The sequence below is a fragment of the Pristis pectinata genome, chromosome 2, assembly GCF_009764475.1.
Source record: "Pristis pectinata isolate sPriPec2 chromosome 2, sPriPec2.1.pri, whole genome shotgun sequence".
Lineage (NCBI taxonomy): Eukaryota > Metazoa > Chordata > Chondrichthyes > Rhinopristiformes > Pristidae > Pristis > Pristis pectinata.
Window position 1 is genome coordinate 130,056,419 of NC_067406.1, and position 18,374 is coordinate 130,074,792.

Below are 18,374 nucleotides of genomic sequence, written 5' to 3' on the forward strand. Positions count from 1 at the left end.
AGTAAAAACCCATTGGTCCATTAATGTCCTTCAAGAAAGGAAATTTGTCATCTTTACTTGGTGTGGCCGATTTGTGCTTCCTGTCAGACACTTAGCTGCTCACTGCCAAGGTTGTAAATCAGTCTGTAAATGCTTGTTTTGCCAGAGGTGTCCAAATCATGAAACATGTCTCTAAAATCTACTCCATATGGGGTTTCCTATCTGGAGAAAGGTGGCACCTTCTGCAAGCATAGGTTTTACTGCACATGAAAAAGGGCCTTGAAGTTTAGTCACAGGTGTAAGAACAACACTGAAATGACCATCATCTCAGAGATTACAGCACTCAGTGGGTAGAGTCAGCAGCACTTCTAATCAAGGACAGCTGCAGCTGAGAACTGAGTGTGGTTTTACCAGCATTTCCCGTGTCCCAGAAACATTTTTTAAAATTTGATTATAATCTAGCCTCAAAGAAAATCTTCCCACAATTTGGCACTCACAAAATCCACAGGATAATTTAAATGGGAAAAGGAAGTGAAACACTACTGTAGTTATTATACTGTAGTTATTGTGAAACAATACTGAGATTGGGAGCCGAGATACCATGTTGTAGTATAGCTGGAGTTTTTACTCTCATGTAATCCCCGTGCTAAACTGGTCATGGGTGTGTCCTGAATGGGGAAAGTTTTCAATTTCCAACACTGATTGTTCAGAGATTAATGGGAAAACAAAGCAGCAAATTCTGGAAATGTGAAATAAAAACAGAAAAAGCACAACTGGCTGATCACCAGAATCCAGCTGACATCTTTATCTTGAACAGTGAATTTTTAAAAAAGTGCGTTGGTGTACTATTATCCGTAGCTTCATGGTGAGCATTGCAGATGATTGATTATTTCCACTCCAGCGTTGAGAAATTTTTTAAAGGCTCCAAATAGTTGTTATTATATTTGCTTTCGTTTGAAAATGAGTAAACCTTTGACCTGTATGTTGAAAGAATACTCTACTTATTTGGAACACAATCTTTTGAAAACAGGCAAATTGAAGGAAAAGTGGTTGAAATCTCCAGACTTCAAGAAATTTTTACGGACAAAGTGCTGCAACAGGTGAGTTAACTATCATGTTCTTCTGTTATGTGATGCTAACCTATTTTGCACAACAGATGAATTCTTTTATATGGATGTGTTGATCAAGTTAAATCAGTCCATTTAAATAAAGCTGTAGAAAAGTGATTAAAGTTCACTGGGAACCAAATGTCTTTTGGAATTTTGTTTTTTGAGTCCATTATTAGCTACATTCATTGGACAGACAATATTTCTCATAAGATAAGATAAGATTTCTTTATTAGTCACATGTACATTGAAACACACAGTGAAATGCATTTTTTGCGTAGAGTGTTCTGGGGGCAGCCCGCAAGTGTCGCCACGCTTCCGGCGCCAACATAGCATGCCCACAGCTTCCTAACCCATACGTTTCATGTACTGAGATTGGAGGTTCTTCAGAATAAATGTCTCATTCAAAATGGGAGTAATGTCAAAAATTAAATGTACCCACACATTATGCCACAGGTAAATAATGTACTGGTGATCTACTGAGCAATAAAGCATGAGGCATTGCTGTGTTAAATTGTGAATCATACATGCTTTGGGGTAGAAATTTTCCTCAGTTTCCTGAGATGGGCATACAATATAGCAGTAACTGTCTGTTGTACTCCACTTTTGAAATTCTGTTCCATTGAAGTAAGTGGAAGCAAAGTTTGGAAACTGAATACAACATACAGCTGCTATCACGTTGTAAGTTCTGTGAAAGCTGCTGAAAACAAGTTTCTTTTCCTTGAAGTTAGAAGTAAATTGTTGCTCTTAAGATTTTTCATGCAATGTTCTTTTTAAATATATATATCTTTATTCTAATATTCACTGCTATTTTAGGTGCCATTTTCACAGTTTTCAGCCTGTCATTGATAAATGTCAGTATTTTGTGTATTAGATTTCTCTCACTTTAAAATGCTTCTTCATCCAATTTAAAGCAAAATACCAGTGGCATTTTTTGGAATGTACATAGTGGATTTTGCTTCAGTTCTGTCGGCTCCAAGTCTTGTCAAGTCTATAAAACAACTGGGAGTAATGTTTCTTCCTTTCTGCCAGTCAGTGAAATGGACACAAATTGGACTCAAAATTATGCCTCTATTGAAGTCTTCGAATTTCTGCTCAAATTCATTTGCAAACATAAACTCAAAATCCAGCGTAATCAAGCAGTTTTAAAACGCCTGATTCCATTCGTCCTCATCCCCTCCCCATCTGACTCCACCTATCACCCACCAGCCTCTGTCCCACCCCGCCTCCCACCTGTTCCATCTGCCCATTAGCCTGTTCCCATCTGATTCCACCTATCAACTACCAGCCTCTATACCACCCCCCCCCCGCCCCCATACTGCTATATGCTGGCAATCTTCCCTTACACCATTTGCCTCCACAGCCGCTGATTGACCCGTGGAGTTCGTCCAGCGTTGTGTTTTTTATTAAAGTTTTAAAGCACAATTTTTTTAAGTGCTTTAAAAATAATCCTTACAACTAAGCACAGTTTGATCGATGGATTTAACAAAAAAAATTGGAGTGGTAATACATCACCCATAAGAAACCAGAAATTTTAAAAATTGTTTAGAACCATTTCCCAGTTATTCTGGGTTGCAATGTTCGGTATTTTACTTAAAAAAAAGAGGAAAAAAAATTAAATTCAAAAGCTTTTCAGATAGTGTTCCAAACGAATCTCATAAATTTTTAGAGGCTCCTCAAAGGTCTACATATGAGTGCAATTTGTGTAAACTCCCAGTGGTGATTAATTCATACTGAGTGCAAGAGCATTTTTTTGGGCAGAGTCTGCTAACAATTTCAGTATTCTCTGCCTTCTCACAGGCAATGTATTGACACACCATTTTTTTTGGTAGTCCAATTTAGATAGCATTAAATAAATCGTACCTGGTTGCCTCTCTGAAGTATAGCAAGGATTTCTTAATCTAGAGCAAAGGTTTGAGGAATTTGAGTTACGTTTAATGCAATTTTTCTCTAAATTCCCCCTTTGGTGCTGGTTATGCCAATTTTATCTTAATTATACCAAGAACAGTACAACAGAGAGGAAACTCCAGACCTTGGTTCTTTATTGCTTGTTCAGAAGTGCTCTGTTTGCAATGATTTTAATGTACAAAAATATACTGGAAAATTTTAATTTGCATTGTTTATAAAATCATTGATAGGTAACAATGTCTTGTATGTTTGAGAACACTAAATATGCCCACATTAATGTGGCTTTCATACCAAATAGTTGTTATTAGTGGTGCCCAATGGCAGCGGCATCCATCATTAAGGATCCTCACCATCCGAGACATGCCCTCTTCTCATTACTACCATCGGGGAGAAGGTGCACGAGCCTGAAACCCCACACTCAACGTTTCAGGAACAGCTTCTTCCCTTCTGCCATCAGATTTCTGAACACTCCATGAACACTACCTCAGTATTCCTCTTTTGCACTATTTATTTATTTTATAACCTATTTTATGTCTTGCACTGTACTGCTGCCGCAAAACAACAAATTTCACGGCATACGTCAGTCATAATAAACCTGATCCTGATGTTTGTTATATATCTGTGCAATGTTTTGAAAGGATTTGTATCGGTAGAAGCAGTAACATTGCATATCTGTGGAATGGAAATTATGGGCAACTTCTGTTTATATAATTCATTAAGATTTCTTTATCCTTGCTTGGCAGGAAAAAGAGATAGACAGCATTCATGAACTAGTTGTGGGTACAACCGAAAACGTTAAGGAAGGGAATGAAGACATAAGAGAGGTAAGGAATATCGTTAGTAGCCATTTGTTATTCTCAGGCTTCTCTGAAAGATGAATGATTCAGTACAATAAAGCAAAAAATCAACAATACGGTGAATGTTATTAATTATGCCCCAAATTATCCGGAGAGAGCTGTGGAGCTTTACCCCAGCCATTACGTTGCATTCTATTCCAAAGATTCCTCGGATTAAAGTTTCCCTGAAAACAAAACAATGCAGCAGCCACAAAGTGCACAGAAATTTGTTTTCCATTCTGCTGTAGTTCTCGTTGATTTAGAATGGGGAAAGAATGAATTTATTTTATAATTTACTAGTTATGATTATTGACATTTCTTATAAGAAGGGTGCCAAGGTTAGAAGGAATTCAGAGAAGAATTATTAGAATGGTACTCGGTTTGCAAGAGTTCAGTAAAGTGAAGAGACTTGAGAAATTTGGGGTTCTCATCAGAGCAGAGTGGTTCAAGTAAAGATCTAGTACTTGTGTTCAAAATCACAAAGGATTTTAATAAATAAGGAAAACAATTTGAGTAACAGCAAGGTCAGTAACCAGATGTCACTTACTTGAGGTAACTGGCAAAAGAACCAAAGGCAATGTGAGGAAATTCTTTTAATGCAGTGAGTTGTTAGGATACAGTGACAGAAGGGATCCTGGAAGCTCAATTCATAATAATTGTCTCAAGAAAATTGTATAAATACTTGAAAGGGGAAAAAATTCCTGAAGAGCTTGGCAGTGGGATTAATTGGATATTTCCCAAAGTATGGACAGAGACAAAAAGGGTTGAATGGTCTTCTTCGGTGCCACTTCCTCCATTGATTTCCTTCTTTATTACTTTAAATGATAAAATACTTTGAAGATGAAAGTAATCACGGGCAGAGTTCAGATGGTGATGCTCACACATCTCTGATCTAGAACTGTCTGGCTGCTAAAGGCCACTGGTCTAACTTGGCACGTCCAGGTAAACTAACTAAATAACGGAGATTATTCACAGAGCATTGTAAATGTAAATTTTGGATTCAGTCACTGCTTTTCTTTGAAGGGCAGCACAGTGGTACAGAAATTAGAGGTGCTGCCACACAGCTCCAGTAACCCAGGTTCAATCCTGACTTTGGGTGCTGTCTGTGTGGAGCTTGCACATTCTTCCTGTGACACTGCGTGTATGCCAATACTTCGGGTTCCTCTCACATCATAACGATGTCCCTAATTTACCCCTAGTTTAGGTGGGTAGCAGGGGAACCAGGAGTTGATGGGCGCATGAAAGAGAATAGATTACAGGAAAATAAGTCAGGGAATGGACTGATGATGGGTGTTCTCTGAGAGCCAGCATAGGCTTGATGGGCCAAATGACTTCCTTCTATGTTGTAAGGAAATACATTTGAATATGTTTTTAATAATTGTGTTGCATAATTGATACATTGAGGTTGGAAGGTGACAGACGAGTGATGTAAGTGTGTGTGTGTGCAGATCTTGAACTTTAGGTCATTACAACCAGTAGCGATCTTCATGTTGTGACTAGGTGAGAGTTTCCGCTCAAGTTGATTCCCTCATACTAATTCACATAAATATTCCCAAAGTACCTATTTCATTTTTAATTCTTTGCTTACATACATCTTCTGTACATTAATATTTCACAATAGATTGCAACAATCCATTTCAAAATACATTGCAAAATAGATCCAACACTCTTGTCAGTGGAGAATATGCAAGATAAAAGAATCAACTTTAACCTGTAATACAACTTTTAGCTGAAGGTAGTGCTGTGATAAATTTTCAATGTAATTGGTACAATGTCTCCTGGATCAATAGAAGCTATGTATCAACAAATACCAATAAGCATTAGAGTGCAATGGCGGACTATAGCCACTGAATGTCACTGTTGAACAAACTGATTATTTTTTTCCCTTTATGTGTAAACTGCTTTGGGCATTAACCATGTTTAAAGAATTACAAACTGAAATACTAAAGTTAAACCCTATAGGCTCCTATAATTCTCTGAGACTTCTTCCCTCTCAACTGATTGCATAAATACCAGTCATTCCTCAAGTGCACTGTCCATTGATCACTAAAGGAAACCTGAGGCTTGAGCTGATACTTGGCTGGTGGGATTGCATCTTTCACCGATTCCTGTCAGGTCAGGCCGCAAGTCTATCCTTGCACAAGACTTCTGTGCTTACAACCACATTGGGAACTAATTTGGAATCCCCCAGGTAGAAGACAATCTAAGGGCTCAAAAATCCACTGCTTCATTGGTCACAAAATCATCATCTTTGTGGTTTGGAGAGAAAAGGCAAACCTTGTTTTTCCTCACTATTCCATCCCACCCCACTCACCCCCTCATTGAAATCAATAACACAGCTCAAGGTGCTCTTGCCCTTTCCTTACAGAAAATATAGGGACCTGAATTGAAGGGTAAATAAATACCTAATTGTCCTGCCTTTGCAGTGATAAATGTGAAGGGACGGGGGTGAGTGATAATAACCCAACTCCATGCCCCCTTTTCCCAACAAAATAGCACCTGAAAAGGAGCCAAGCAGTTCACTGGGGTGACTGTGAGAGGAGTGCTGCTGAGATAATTTCTCTGCCTATGCTGTTCCATTTTGCTCCTCCCTCACTTGATGTCCTTCCCTTCTCCTATCCTCTTCCTTTTCTCATTTTTTTTTTAGCAGGCAGAAATTAAGCTTTTGTCACTTGCTCATATCATTCCCTCTGTAGCTAACTAAATCAGGTATGGTGACTGGCCCACTGCAGTTCTTCGCGCCCCCCCCCCCCCCCCCACCACCTCTATATTCCAGCTACAAGTCACAAGAGTGTGATAGAATATTTTCCACTCGCCTGGATGAGTCCAGCTCCAACAATACTTTAGCTTCTATCCAAAGCAACTTAGGCTTAAACAAGATACAGCAGTATGCTGGATGCTTCCCATCTGCCATCCAAACATTAACTCCCTCCACCACAGATCCTGTGGCTGCAGTTATTCACCAAGCTACTGTGACACCACTTCCCAAACCCACAAACTCAACCATTAAGAAGGACAACAGCAATGTGCTCGTGGGAACATAAACCACCTGCAGGTTCCCCTCCAAGTCAGATCATGTGCTGGCTTGGAAATAAGTCGCTGTCCTTTCATTGCTTCCAGCTCTAAAATTTTGGAGTTCCCTAACAAAATGCATTGAGGGAGCATCATGACCAGAAGGACTGCAGCAGTTAAAGCAAGTGTCTCACCATCACCTTCAAGGAAAATTAGGGATGGGCAATAAATGTTCATCTTGCTGCCAGCACCTACATTCCAACAACATGAAAATCATTATTCTGGCTAATTCCTCCCTGCTGAGGTAAATGTGTTTGCTTTCCTTCCTTCCGTTTACTCATTGTCCTCTTACCCTCTCAGTCTCCCTCCTGTAATCTCATAACTGGTTGACAGGAGAAGCATTGAAAAGTAACAAAATGAGTTAATACCAACGTCCAACGGAATACCAACGGGTAGTTAAGAAAGCTTATGGGATGTTAGCTTTCATAAGTCGTGGGATCGAGTTTAAGAGCCGCGAGGTAATGATGCAGCTCTACAAAACTCTGGTTAGACGACACTTGGAGTACTCTGTCCAGTTCTGGTCGCCTCATTTATAGGAAGGATGTGGAAGCGTTGGAAAGGGTGCAGAGGAGATTTACCAGGATGCTGCCTGGTTTGGAGAGTATGGATTATGGGGAGAGACTAAGGGAGCTAGAGCTTTAGTGTTTGGAGAGAAGGAGGATGAGGGGAGACATGATAGAGGTATACAAAATATTAAGAGGAATAGATAGAGTGGACAGCCAGCGCCTCTTTCCCAGGGCACCAATGCTCAATACAAGAGGGCATGGCTTTAAAGTAATGGGTGGGAAGTTTAAGGGAGATATCAGAGGGAGGTTTTTCACCCAGAGAGTGGTTAGTGCATGGAATGCGCTGCCTGGGGTAGTGGTGGAGGCAGGTACGTTGGTCGAGTTCAAGAGATTGTTAGATAAGCATATGGAGGAATTTAAAATATGGGGATATGTGGGAGGAAGTGGTTAGATAGTCTTAGGCGTGGTTTAAAGGTCGGCACAATATGGTGGGCCAAAGGGCCTGCATTGTGCTGTATTTTTCTATGATTTCTATGGTCCCATTACTTCTACTGGAAATATGTAATGGGCGTCGATGAAGTTCAGAAATGCTGCTTTGTAAGTAATTTAGTAACGAGTTTTATTCTCTAACAGGCAATCAAAAATAATGCTGGATTTCGTGTCTGGATCCTCTTCTTCCTAGTGATGTGCTCATTCTCTCTGCTTTTCTTGGACTGGTATGACAGTTAGCAGATGGTGATAGCCAAGGGTTCCTATTTTGCTGCATTTATTATGACCTGACAGGATTTATTGAAGTTAATAACATACATCTTGTCACAAGAGAATGCCTAATACAAAAGAGACATCTCAAATCTGCATTTGCACTGCAGTGCAGCATGATTTTGCAATATTATTTAATATGTTTGTAACTCGGGTATTTAGTAACAAACTTAAGTGATCCGCTCAAAAAAAATTCTGCTAGAAAGCTGAAATACATGTTTTTTTTGTCACACGTAGATCATATATTGTTTTTATGTCAAATAATGTTGATTTATAATTCTAAGACCTTGAAATAAACCAATGAATAGAAACATCATCAAGTAACGCTCACTTGTTCGATTTTTCGATGTAGTGTTTCTAATGCCAGAACTACAGTGCTGTCGTGATGAAATAAATACAAACTTTTGGTTTCTTAAATATGTATTTGTCATTAAAGTCTTTAATAAAAGTAATATGAAATTGCTAAAATCCGTGACCAACTTCTTTGAAAGTAGGATAAACTGATTTTTGCTTTGTGCACAAGAGGAATGAAACGCTCCTATAGTTCAGAGGTGTAGTGCTGTAGAGACTATGAAAGCACATAGCTGAACCTCTAGCCTTTGATAAGTTAATGAAATATAACCTGGGCAATAGTTCCTGGGCAGCAGTTGCCGTGCAAAAACAACAGAGTTCTCTTTTTGGAAAGAGATAAAGTCAATCAAGTTCCCAGCTCATACTGGCAAGCCAATTGGCCTCTGTTGGGTAGCACATGATTCAGTTTGACAGCAGTGCTGTCTTAGTCATAATGGCCTTAATAGCCAGTTATTCAATTCACTTTATTAAGCATGTATTCCTAGAAAGGCAAGTGAAGCTTCTTTTCATCTTCTTTACTTAGCCGATAACCCTTAAGTTTATTGACCAAATCCATATTTTCACTGTGTTTAAACTAGTGGCTTCTAAAATAGCTGCTTGTTTACTAAATGGTAGGTGAAGGTGAAAAAGGACCCCAGTGGCTGCAGTAAAGGAGAAAACAAGGAATAAAATTCAAGCTGCATTTAAATAGAAAGCAGATGATTTTGTACAACGGTGAGGTCTATTATTCTTTAGGATAGATGAACTAGAATAGATGAAAAGGACATAGTTATCAATTATGCAATTCTAATAGAGTCAGACCCAAGCATTTTATTATGTCTATTATTATTGCCTGCAGCAGTGATTGCAAACTTGGGGGTGGAGTGGGGGTGTTTGCTCTTCCAAAAAAACAGAAATGACATCATTTTTATTTGACTTTATTTGTTTTATATAGTGTGTCAGTTACCCTCATTGCATCATTTTACATCCAATACAACATTTGCTCAGATGTATAAAACACATGGAGCTCTGTACAAACAGGACTTAACACCATAAACACTGTATGACAAGTATGGCACATGTTTTACAAAGCATGAAGTTTTGGCACTCATTTTAATTTGTTGTGTCTGCATCTTTTTTTTTCCTCCCTTTTTCTGCCATGTATTTTCCTCAACATCCCAATGTGATTCTGAAGAAATCAGTCTCAAGCGGTCCACATCTGGCATTTTGGCACCTCTTCATCTAAAGGCAAATGTGACCGATTGGCTTCTGCACATTTAAAATATCAAAATAAAGGAACTATATAATTATTTGGGGTAACAAAATGAGGTGTGTATTCCCCTCCTGAATTTGAGTGGCATCTAAAAATAGATGCAAAATAAAGGAAATACTATTAAATCCAAGCTATGTTTCAGGATCACATAAAGCATAAGTGTACAAGTGTAAATTATGTTTTTTATAAAACATTACACACAAGTGCTGATGAAAAATAACTATTTTAATGTCTAGGTACTGTGTTTCATAAGTATCAGCAAACAGCTTCACTTAACATGTCTGAAATAATTCTCAGACATTAAAAAAGCTAATGTTTCATTTGTAATTTTTTTTTAAATATACAAATTCGGCTTCTGTTAATGACAACAGAAATGCTTAGTTAAATTCTAACTGCTGAATCTCTTTCTGGGGAAGAGGATGCAGGAAAGAAAGAGTTTTTAAGTACTATTAAAATCCTAAGCATTCGATGTATGCTAATTATTTTTAGAAATAGCTGCTTAGGAGAACTCCAAGAATGGCCGGAATCAACCTAAACCATTTTTATGACATATAAAATCATTATTTTCTTAAAAATATGGGATAGATGGTATATTCTTTGCCCATTGTAGGAAATGAGGCAAAGTGATTTTTTCTTTTCATAAACTATTGGAGTGGAAGAGCAAATGTAGAAAGACTTCAGAGATGCGGCCTTTACGAATCCTGGTGGATTAACTGAGAGTTCGACTTTGCCAAATGTTAATGAGCTGTCACAACTTTCACTTTAGCCCAACTTAAAACTAAGATGGTAAAACTAACCCTGTTGTACTTCAAGACCATAGCATGTGACTGTGACCCAACTGTCAAATTTGTTAATCCATAAATTGACTGTAACCAACCATCTATTCTCCAAATTACTTTTCAACCAAACTATCAACATCACTGGGTCAGACAGAATAGTTTCCCCCGTGAAATCTTTTGCTGTTTTCACATTAAATTTTCACTATTGTTTATCACTGAACTGGAGTTGCAGATTTGAAAAGTACGAGAGAATCTTGCTGTTCCAACATACCAAATGACCAAAGTGCTCATTAACCACTAAATACGTTTTGATTTAGAGATTACTCTGCTTTTTAAAAAAGAATATGGGTGATTGGATTGTCAAAAGATCTATCCACAGAACCAGAACATGGAGCAGGTTTTTGTCTACTTACTTACTTTCACATCCACAACCTGAGATTATTAAAAGTACAGCAATCCTAGCTGAATGTACTAATCAAATGAGACAAGCATGCCACCTTGGAAAGAATTTCATTAACACTTACAAATAACATGAACAGAATGAAGAGGAATGGAAGAAAAACTAAGCTGGATCAAATTTAACAAGTTCTCTTCCATAACTTACTAATGTCAGTGCCTTGTACATTAAGCAGCTAAAGTTGGTTCCTAGTATTGGTTTCTGTAAGGAACCAAGGGTCAAATCTGGGAGTTTACTCTGCAGTTTTGCTAGCGCCTTCACTTTCCTTCTCCAGCACCTTCTCTTCAGAGAGTGCAGCCAGCCAGGGTGAAACCGAGCGTGAAATGGTCTGTTTTGCCAAGTTGTAGTGGTTAATGACAGTGTAAAATCTTCCCCGAGAAGCAGAATCTTGCTCCGAGTAATAGGTCTCCAAACCAACTGGAATGCAGCGATTATGCTAGAGAAAGGGAAACAACAAACATGGAATACATAATTTTTGATCCACAGGCTAGTATTTGTAAAATTATTTGCAATGAGTAAAATGCATAATTTACCTTATGTCAAGATATTATGTTTACCATAATAAAACAAGAATAATGTTTTGTCATCGTCTTCCTTCACCAATATTAATTTACAAAAACAAAACAATGCTGGGAATGTTCAGCAGGTCAGGCAGCATCAGTGGGGAGAGAAACAGAGCTGACACTTCTAGTCAAGGATCCTTCATCGGGACAGGAAAAGTGAGATGATTATTTAACATTTTATGTTTATTACTTTTGTACATGCTAGATATTAAAATGTGCAGTATAGCCCTATATCTTCACTTTTCCAATTCCAATGAAGAATTTTTGACCTGAAAGATCAACTGTATGTCTCTCTCTTTAATGGTGCCTAATCGGCTGAGCGCTTCAAACATTCTTTGTTTTTGATTCTCCATTTCCATCATCTGCAATTTTTTACTCAGGTGGGGGGGGGGTGCAAGGAGGAGTTTCAGAATATGGGCTCATTGAAAGGATGAAGATTATGGTGAACTCATTTCCAGGTACTGAAATAAGTCCCATTAATTTGGAATGAGCCTTTGGTAAAGAGGTGGCAATCCATTATGTGGGGACTCTGAGGTAGTTTTTCTTCCATTCTGTTCATGTTATTTCTAAGTGCTAATAAATTCTTTCCAAGGTTCACTACATTCATTCCTGAGTTGAAAAGACTGTCTTTGGAGGACACATGGGCCTAAACTCTCTGGAGGCAAGGAGAATGAGAGATGAACACATTGAGACAGACAAGAGTCAGAGGAGGCTTGATAGGATAGATGATATGCAGATATTTTGTCACTTGGGTGTCTTAGGACCAGGGTCCATTGTCCCAGAATAAGGAATTGACCACTTAATGCTGAGAATAGGAGGAACAATTTCTTATGGATGGGAAAGGGGATGGTGACAAATCTTTGGAATTCTCCATCCTAGAGAGCTGTGGATTTCAAGGCTACTCTCTTTCTCAGATGCCTATGTATACAAGTCCAAGTTGGAAGTATTTGAACTGCAGGAGAATCAAGGGCTTTAAGGATTGGGTAGGAAGTTGAAGCCAAAGATCAGCCAGGGGTCTTAGTGAATGGCAGAGCTATTCAATGCATTCCAACTAGGTTGGAGAACTATTACTCAGAGCAAAATTCTGCTTGTCAAGGAAGATCTTACAGTGTCATTAACCACTATTCCATAGCACAGCAGCTTTGAGAGCTACCTATTTCATATTCCACCACAAATTTCAGTATCATTCCAATTATTATTTTCAATCTGTTTCATTCTATCAAGCAGAAAGAAAATTTAAGGAGGCAGCTTACCGGATAAGTTTTTATGTCAGCATAATGTTCTAAAATAATTAGATTTGGTTAACATGCCGTTTCTGACACCCAACTGGAACTTGAAGTCTCCTGGATAGAATCAGTCCTTCCTCCTAATTCCAAAGTGCCAGACTTAACCTCAATTTTTGGCTTAATCCCTAATAAAGAGGGATTTCAACCACTTTGGAGCGGGACCTATGAAAAGGGATGAGACTCTGTGTGTGTGTGTGTGCGCGCGCTTGTGAGTTTCACCTTGCAGAGTCGGGAGAGTGAGATTTGGAGCGGGACCTTTGAAAAGAGGTGAGTCTCTATACCTGAACTTGTGAGTTTCACCTTGCAGAGTCGGAGTTGGAGCGAGACCTTTAAAAAGAGGTGAGTCTCTGTGCGTGTGCTTGTGAGTTTCATCTTGTAAGAGTCTAAACAAGGCACATTTGCACATTGTTACCAGTTGATTGGCTTATTAACAGCAGAAAATAAAGTAAGGCAGGTATAAACGGAGCAACCATTTTGGGAGCGGCCATCGTTGCAGTGGGCCAGTAGAGTGGGGGATTGAGGCTTTGGCTCAAGAGGCTTCAGTGAGAAGAGGCAAAGGTAAGTCTCTGGTAAGTTCCTTTCTTTCTTGCTTTGGTTTTTCCTTTAGTGCCAGGCCAGAGTAGTGAGGATGGCTCTAGGGTGTTCAGCTTGTGAGATGTGGGAGTTCTGGGAGACATCCAGTCTCCCTGATAACTACATCTGCATGAGGTGCATCCAGCTGCAGCTCCTTACAGACTGTGTTAGGGAACTGGAGCTGCAGCTGGATGACCTTCGGCTCCTACAGGATAATGAGGAGTTCATAGATAAGAGCTACAGGGAGGCAGTCACTCCTAAGCTGCAGGAGACAGGTAGCTGGGTGACTGTCAGGAGAAGGACAGAGAATAGGCAGGTAGTGCAGAGTACCCCTGTGGCCATTCCCCTCAATAACAGGTACCACTTTGGATGCTGTTTGGGGGTGGGGGGGGGAATGATCGGCCAGGGGAAAGGCGCAGTGACCAGGTCTCTGCACTGAGCCTGGTTGTGTGGTGCAAAAGGGAAGGGGGGAGAAGAGGAGGGCGGTAGTGATAGGGGATTCAGTAGTAAGGAGGGGAGTTACATGAAAGAGACTCCTGAATGGTACGTTGCCTCCTGGGTGCCAGGGTCAGAGAGGTCTCGGATCAGGTCCACATTCTGAAGGGGGAGGGTGAACAGCCAGAGGTCATGGTACATATTGGTACCAATGACATAGGTAGGAAAAGAGATGAGGTCCTGAAGCAAGGGAAGAAGCTGAAAAGCAGGACCTCAAGGGTAGTAATCTCTGGATTGCTGCCTTTGCCACATGCCATTGAGGGTAAGAATAGGATGATTTGGCAGATGAATGTGTGGCTCAGGAATTGGTGCAGAGGGCAGGGTTTCAGATTTGTGGATCATTGGGATCTCTTCTGGGGAAGGTACGACCTGTACATAAGGGATGGGTTACACCTGAACTGGAGGGAGACCAATATTCTTGCAGGCAGGTTTGCTAGGACTGTTGGGGAGGGTTTAAACTAGTTTGGCAGGGGGATGGGAACCAGAGTGATAGGTCAGAGGTTGGTGCATTTACTGTACAAGTCAATGCAGAGTGTAGAAAGACTGTGAGGAAGGACAGGCACTTGAACAGGTAAAATTGCAGTCAGTTGGATGGGCTGAAGTGTGTCTAATGCAAGAAGTATCAGGAACAAGGGTGATGAACTTAGAGCATGGTTAAGTACGTGGAACTATGATGTGGTGGCCACTACAGAGCCTTGGCTGTCGCAGGGCAGGAATGGCTGCTGGATATTCCAGGGTTCAGATGTTTCAAAAGTGATAGGGATGGAGGTAAGAGGTGGGGGAGTGGCTTTGCTGATCAGGGACAGTGTCACAGCTGTAGAAAGGGAGAATGTCCTGGAGGGATCATCCACTGAGTCAGTGTGGGTGGAAGTTAGAAACAGGAAGGGAGCGATCACTCTATTGGGAGTATTCTACAGACCCCCAATAGCAGCAGAGATGCTGAGGAGCAGATCAGGAGACAGATTTTGGAGAGGTGCAAAGATAACAGGGTTGTTGTCATGGGTGATTTCAACTTCCCAAATACTGATTGGCACCTCCTTAGTGTAAAGGGAATAGATGGGGCAGAGTTTGTTAGGTGTGTCCAGGAAGGATTCCTGACACAGTCTGTGAACAGGTCAACTAGAGGAGAGGCCATTCTGGACCTGGTACTAGGCAATGAGCCTGATCAGGTTTCAGATCTCTCAGTGGGAGAGCATTTTGGAGATAGTGACCATAACTCCTTGACCTTTACTATAGCCTTGGGGAGGGATACGAGCAGATGATATGGGAAAGTATTTAACTGGGGGAGGGGGAATTATGATGCTATTAGGCAGGAACTTGAGAGTGTAAATTGGGAACAGATGTTCTTGGGGAAGTGCACAGCAGAAATGTGGAGGTTGTTTGGGGAGTACTTGCATGGGGTTCTGGATAGGTTTATCCCATTGAGGCAGGGTAAGGATGGTGGAGTGAAGGAACCGTGGTTGACAAGAGATGTAGAACAGCTTGTCAAGAGGAAGAAAGAAGCTTCCTGAAGTTAAGAAAGCATGGATCAGACAGGGCTCTGGGAAGTTACAAGGTAGCCAGGAGGGAGCTTAAGAATGGACTTGGGAGAGCTAGAAAGGGGAATGAGAAGTCCTTGGCGAGTAGGATCAAGGAAAACCCCAAGGCATTCTACACGTATTTGAAGAATAGGAGGATGACTAGAGTGAGGGTAGGACCGATCAGGGTTAAAAGAGGAAACATGCCTGGAGTTGGAAGATGTAGGGGAGGTCCTTAATGAATACTTTGCTTCAGTATTCACCAGTGAGAGAGACCATGATGATTGTGAGCATGGCGTACAGCAGGCTGATACGGTCGGGCATGTCGACATGAGGAAAGAGGATGTGCTGGAACTTTTGAAAAACATTAGGATAGATCAGTCACCGGGGCCGAATGGGAGATATCCAAGGTTATTACGGGAAGCGAGGGAAGAGATTGCTGCACCTTTGGCGATGATCTTTGCATCCTCACTGGCCACAGGAGTGGTGCCAGATGATTGGAGGGTGGCAAATGTTGTTCCTTTGTTTAATAAAGGAAGTAGGGATAACCCTGGGAATTACAGACCAGTGAGTCTTGCTTCAGTGGTGGGCAAATTACTGTAAAAGATTCTTAGAGACAGGATTTATGGGCATTTAGAAAAGCATAGGCTGAGTAGGGACAGTCAGCATAGCTTTGTGAGGGGCAGGTCGTACCTCACAACCTGATTGAATTCTTTGAGGATGTGACAAAGCACATTGATGAAGGTAGAGCAGTGGATATGGTGTACATGGATTTTAGTAAGGCGTTTGATAAGGTTCCTCATGGAAGGCTCATTCAGAAGGTCAGAAGGCATAGGATCCAGGGAAACTTGGCTGTGTGGATTCAGAATTGACTCGCTCATAGAAGACAGAGGGTGGTGGTAGATGGAGCGTATTCTGCCTGAAGGTCGGTGACCAGTGGTGTTCCACAGGGATCTGTTCTAGGACCCCTGCTCTTTGTGATTTTTATAAATGACTTGGATGAGAATGTGGAAGGGTGGGTTAGTGAGTTTGCTGATGATACAAAGTTTGGTGGTGTTGTGGATAGTGTAGAAGGTTGCTGTAGATTACAACAGGATATTGATAGAATGCAGACCTGGGCTGAGAAGTGGCAGATGGAGTTCAACCCGGAAAGGTGCGAAGTGATACAGTTCGGGAGATCGAATTTGAAGGCAGAATACAAGGTTAATGACAGGACTCTTAGCAGTGTGGAGGAACAGAGGGATCTTGGGGTCCATGTCCATAGATCCCTCAAGGTTACTGAGCAGATCAATAGGGTTAAGAAGGCATATGGTGTGTTGGCCTTCATTGGTCAGGGTATTGAGTTCAAGAGCTGCCAAGTAATATTGCAGCTCTATAGAACTGGTTAGATCACACTTGGAGTATCATGTTCAGTTCTGGTCAGCTCATTATAGGAAGGATGTGGAAGCTTTAGAGAGGGTGCAGAGGAGATTTACCAGGATGCTGCCTGGATTGGAGAGTATGTCTTATGAGGATAGATTGAGTGAACGAGGGCCTTTCTCTTTGGAGAGAAGGAGGATGAGAGGTGGCTTGATAGAGGTGTACAAGATGATAAGAGGCATAGATTGAGTTGTCAGTCAGAGACTTTTTCCCAGGGTGAAAATGGCTAAAGTGAGGGAACATAATTTTAAGGTGATTGGAGGAAGATATAAAGGGGATATCAGAGGTAAGTTTTTTTTTACACAGAGAGTGGTGGGTGTGTGGAACACACTGCCAGCAGAGGTTGTGGGGCAGATACATTAGGGACATTTAAGAGACTCTTAGATAACCACATGAATGATAGAGAAATGGGGAGCTATGAGGGAGGGAAGGGTTAGACAGATCTTAGAGTGGGATAAAATGTTGGCACAACATCGTGGGCCGAAGGGCCTGTACTGTGCTGTTGTGTTCCAAATGGATCTGAAAGTGTTGCCCTAAATTTTACAGTGTGCTAAGAACTCTTATCACATGCCCAACTCACTCTTCCTGCTCACCACGGGCTCTTACCGCTCCCCCATCCCCACTTCACCAAACCCCTGTTACATAGATTTGTTTCCACTATGCCAGGACCATCTAAAATCTGAAATATCCCTTTCCAAACAAACTGAGCACTGGCTGTACCTGCACAGACACAATGGTCATGGTAACTCAGGACAGCAGAGCAGTTGGAGCTAGTAGAGCTGCTACCTCACAGCTTCAGAGTATTGGATTGAATCCTGACCATTGAGTGCTTTCTGTGTGGAGTTTGCACATTCTCTATCTTAACATTTGTGAAGTATTGCCCTGTTATGTAATCCCCTGGGATGGAGGATGACTTGCTTCCACTCGAGTTCTGTGGGTGAAGGTGGCTGATGAAGCCAAAAGTGGGACCTGATTCTGCAGCAGGCGGACGGGTTATTTGTGACAGTCTGCACTCCTTCTGACATTTGCAGTTTGTTCCCATATGCTCCTGAACTAGAGGTTTGAGATGCTTGGTACCTTCATGGATGCTCTTTCTCTATTTTGAGCCATTATGGGCCCTGTGTTCCCACATGCTGGTGAGGATATTATACTTTCCTTCCAAATAGACTTTGAGATTCTCCATGAAGCATTTTCACTGTCCTGTTAACCTCTTGTCATGGCACCTGAGACTAAAGTGCTCATTTTGGGAGTCAGGTATATGGACCATCTTAGGAATGGTTGAAGAGTTTCCCATTTTGTCTTGGTGATTAACCCTACTCCAGCAGGGCACTTGTTGGAGGTGAGGTGCAGTGACTATTCCAATATTGGGATTGGTCTGTGGTAGACCCTTTGGTTAGAATCACAGCTTGTATGTAACAGTTGCAGAACAGTAACAAATTTCTGAGGGAAGCCAAATTTAAGCTGCATTTGCTATAATCCTTCTCGTTTGAGGAATGGAAGACTTGTCCAAAGCCGA

At 41.0% G+C, this 18,374-nt stretch overlaps 2 protein-coding genes across 2 annotated transcripts in view; one reads left to right on the forward strand and one right to left on the reverse strand.

Moving 5' to 3' along the window:
* Positions 1–8,629, forward strand: part of stx18 (syntaxin 18) — a 119,025-nt gene extending 110,396 nt beyond the window's left edge. Inside the window, exons 9-11 of the mRNA XM_052041378.1 lie at positions 1,010–1,079; positions 3,737–3,817; positions 8,041–8,629. Coding sequence (XP_051897338.1) covers positions 1,010–1,079; positions 3,737–3,817; positions 8,041–8,136 — 247 coding nt within the window. The 3' untranslated portion in view covers positions 8,137–8,629. The remainder of the gene's footprint in view (positions 1–1,009; positions 1,080–3,736; positions 3,818–8,040) is intronic.
* A 789-nt stretch (positions 8,630–9,418) lies between these two features.
* The window catches only part of LOC127585699 (neuronal vesicle trafficking-associated protein 1-like), a 68,408-nt gene continuing 59,452 nt past the window's right edge, over positions 9,419–18,374 (reverse strand). Inside the window, exon 5 of the mRNA XM_052043401.1 lies at positions 9,419–11,441. Within this exon, the coding sequence (XP_051899361.1) occupies positions 11,238–11,441 (204 nt within the window). The 3' untranslated portion in view covers positions 9,419–11,237. The remainder of the gene's footprint in view (positions 11,442–18,374) is intronic.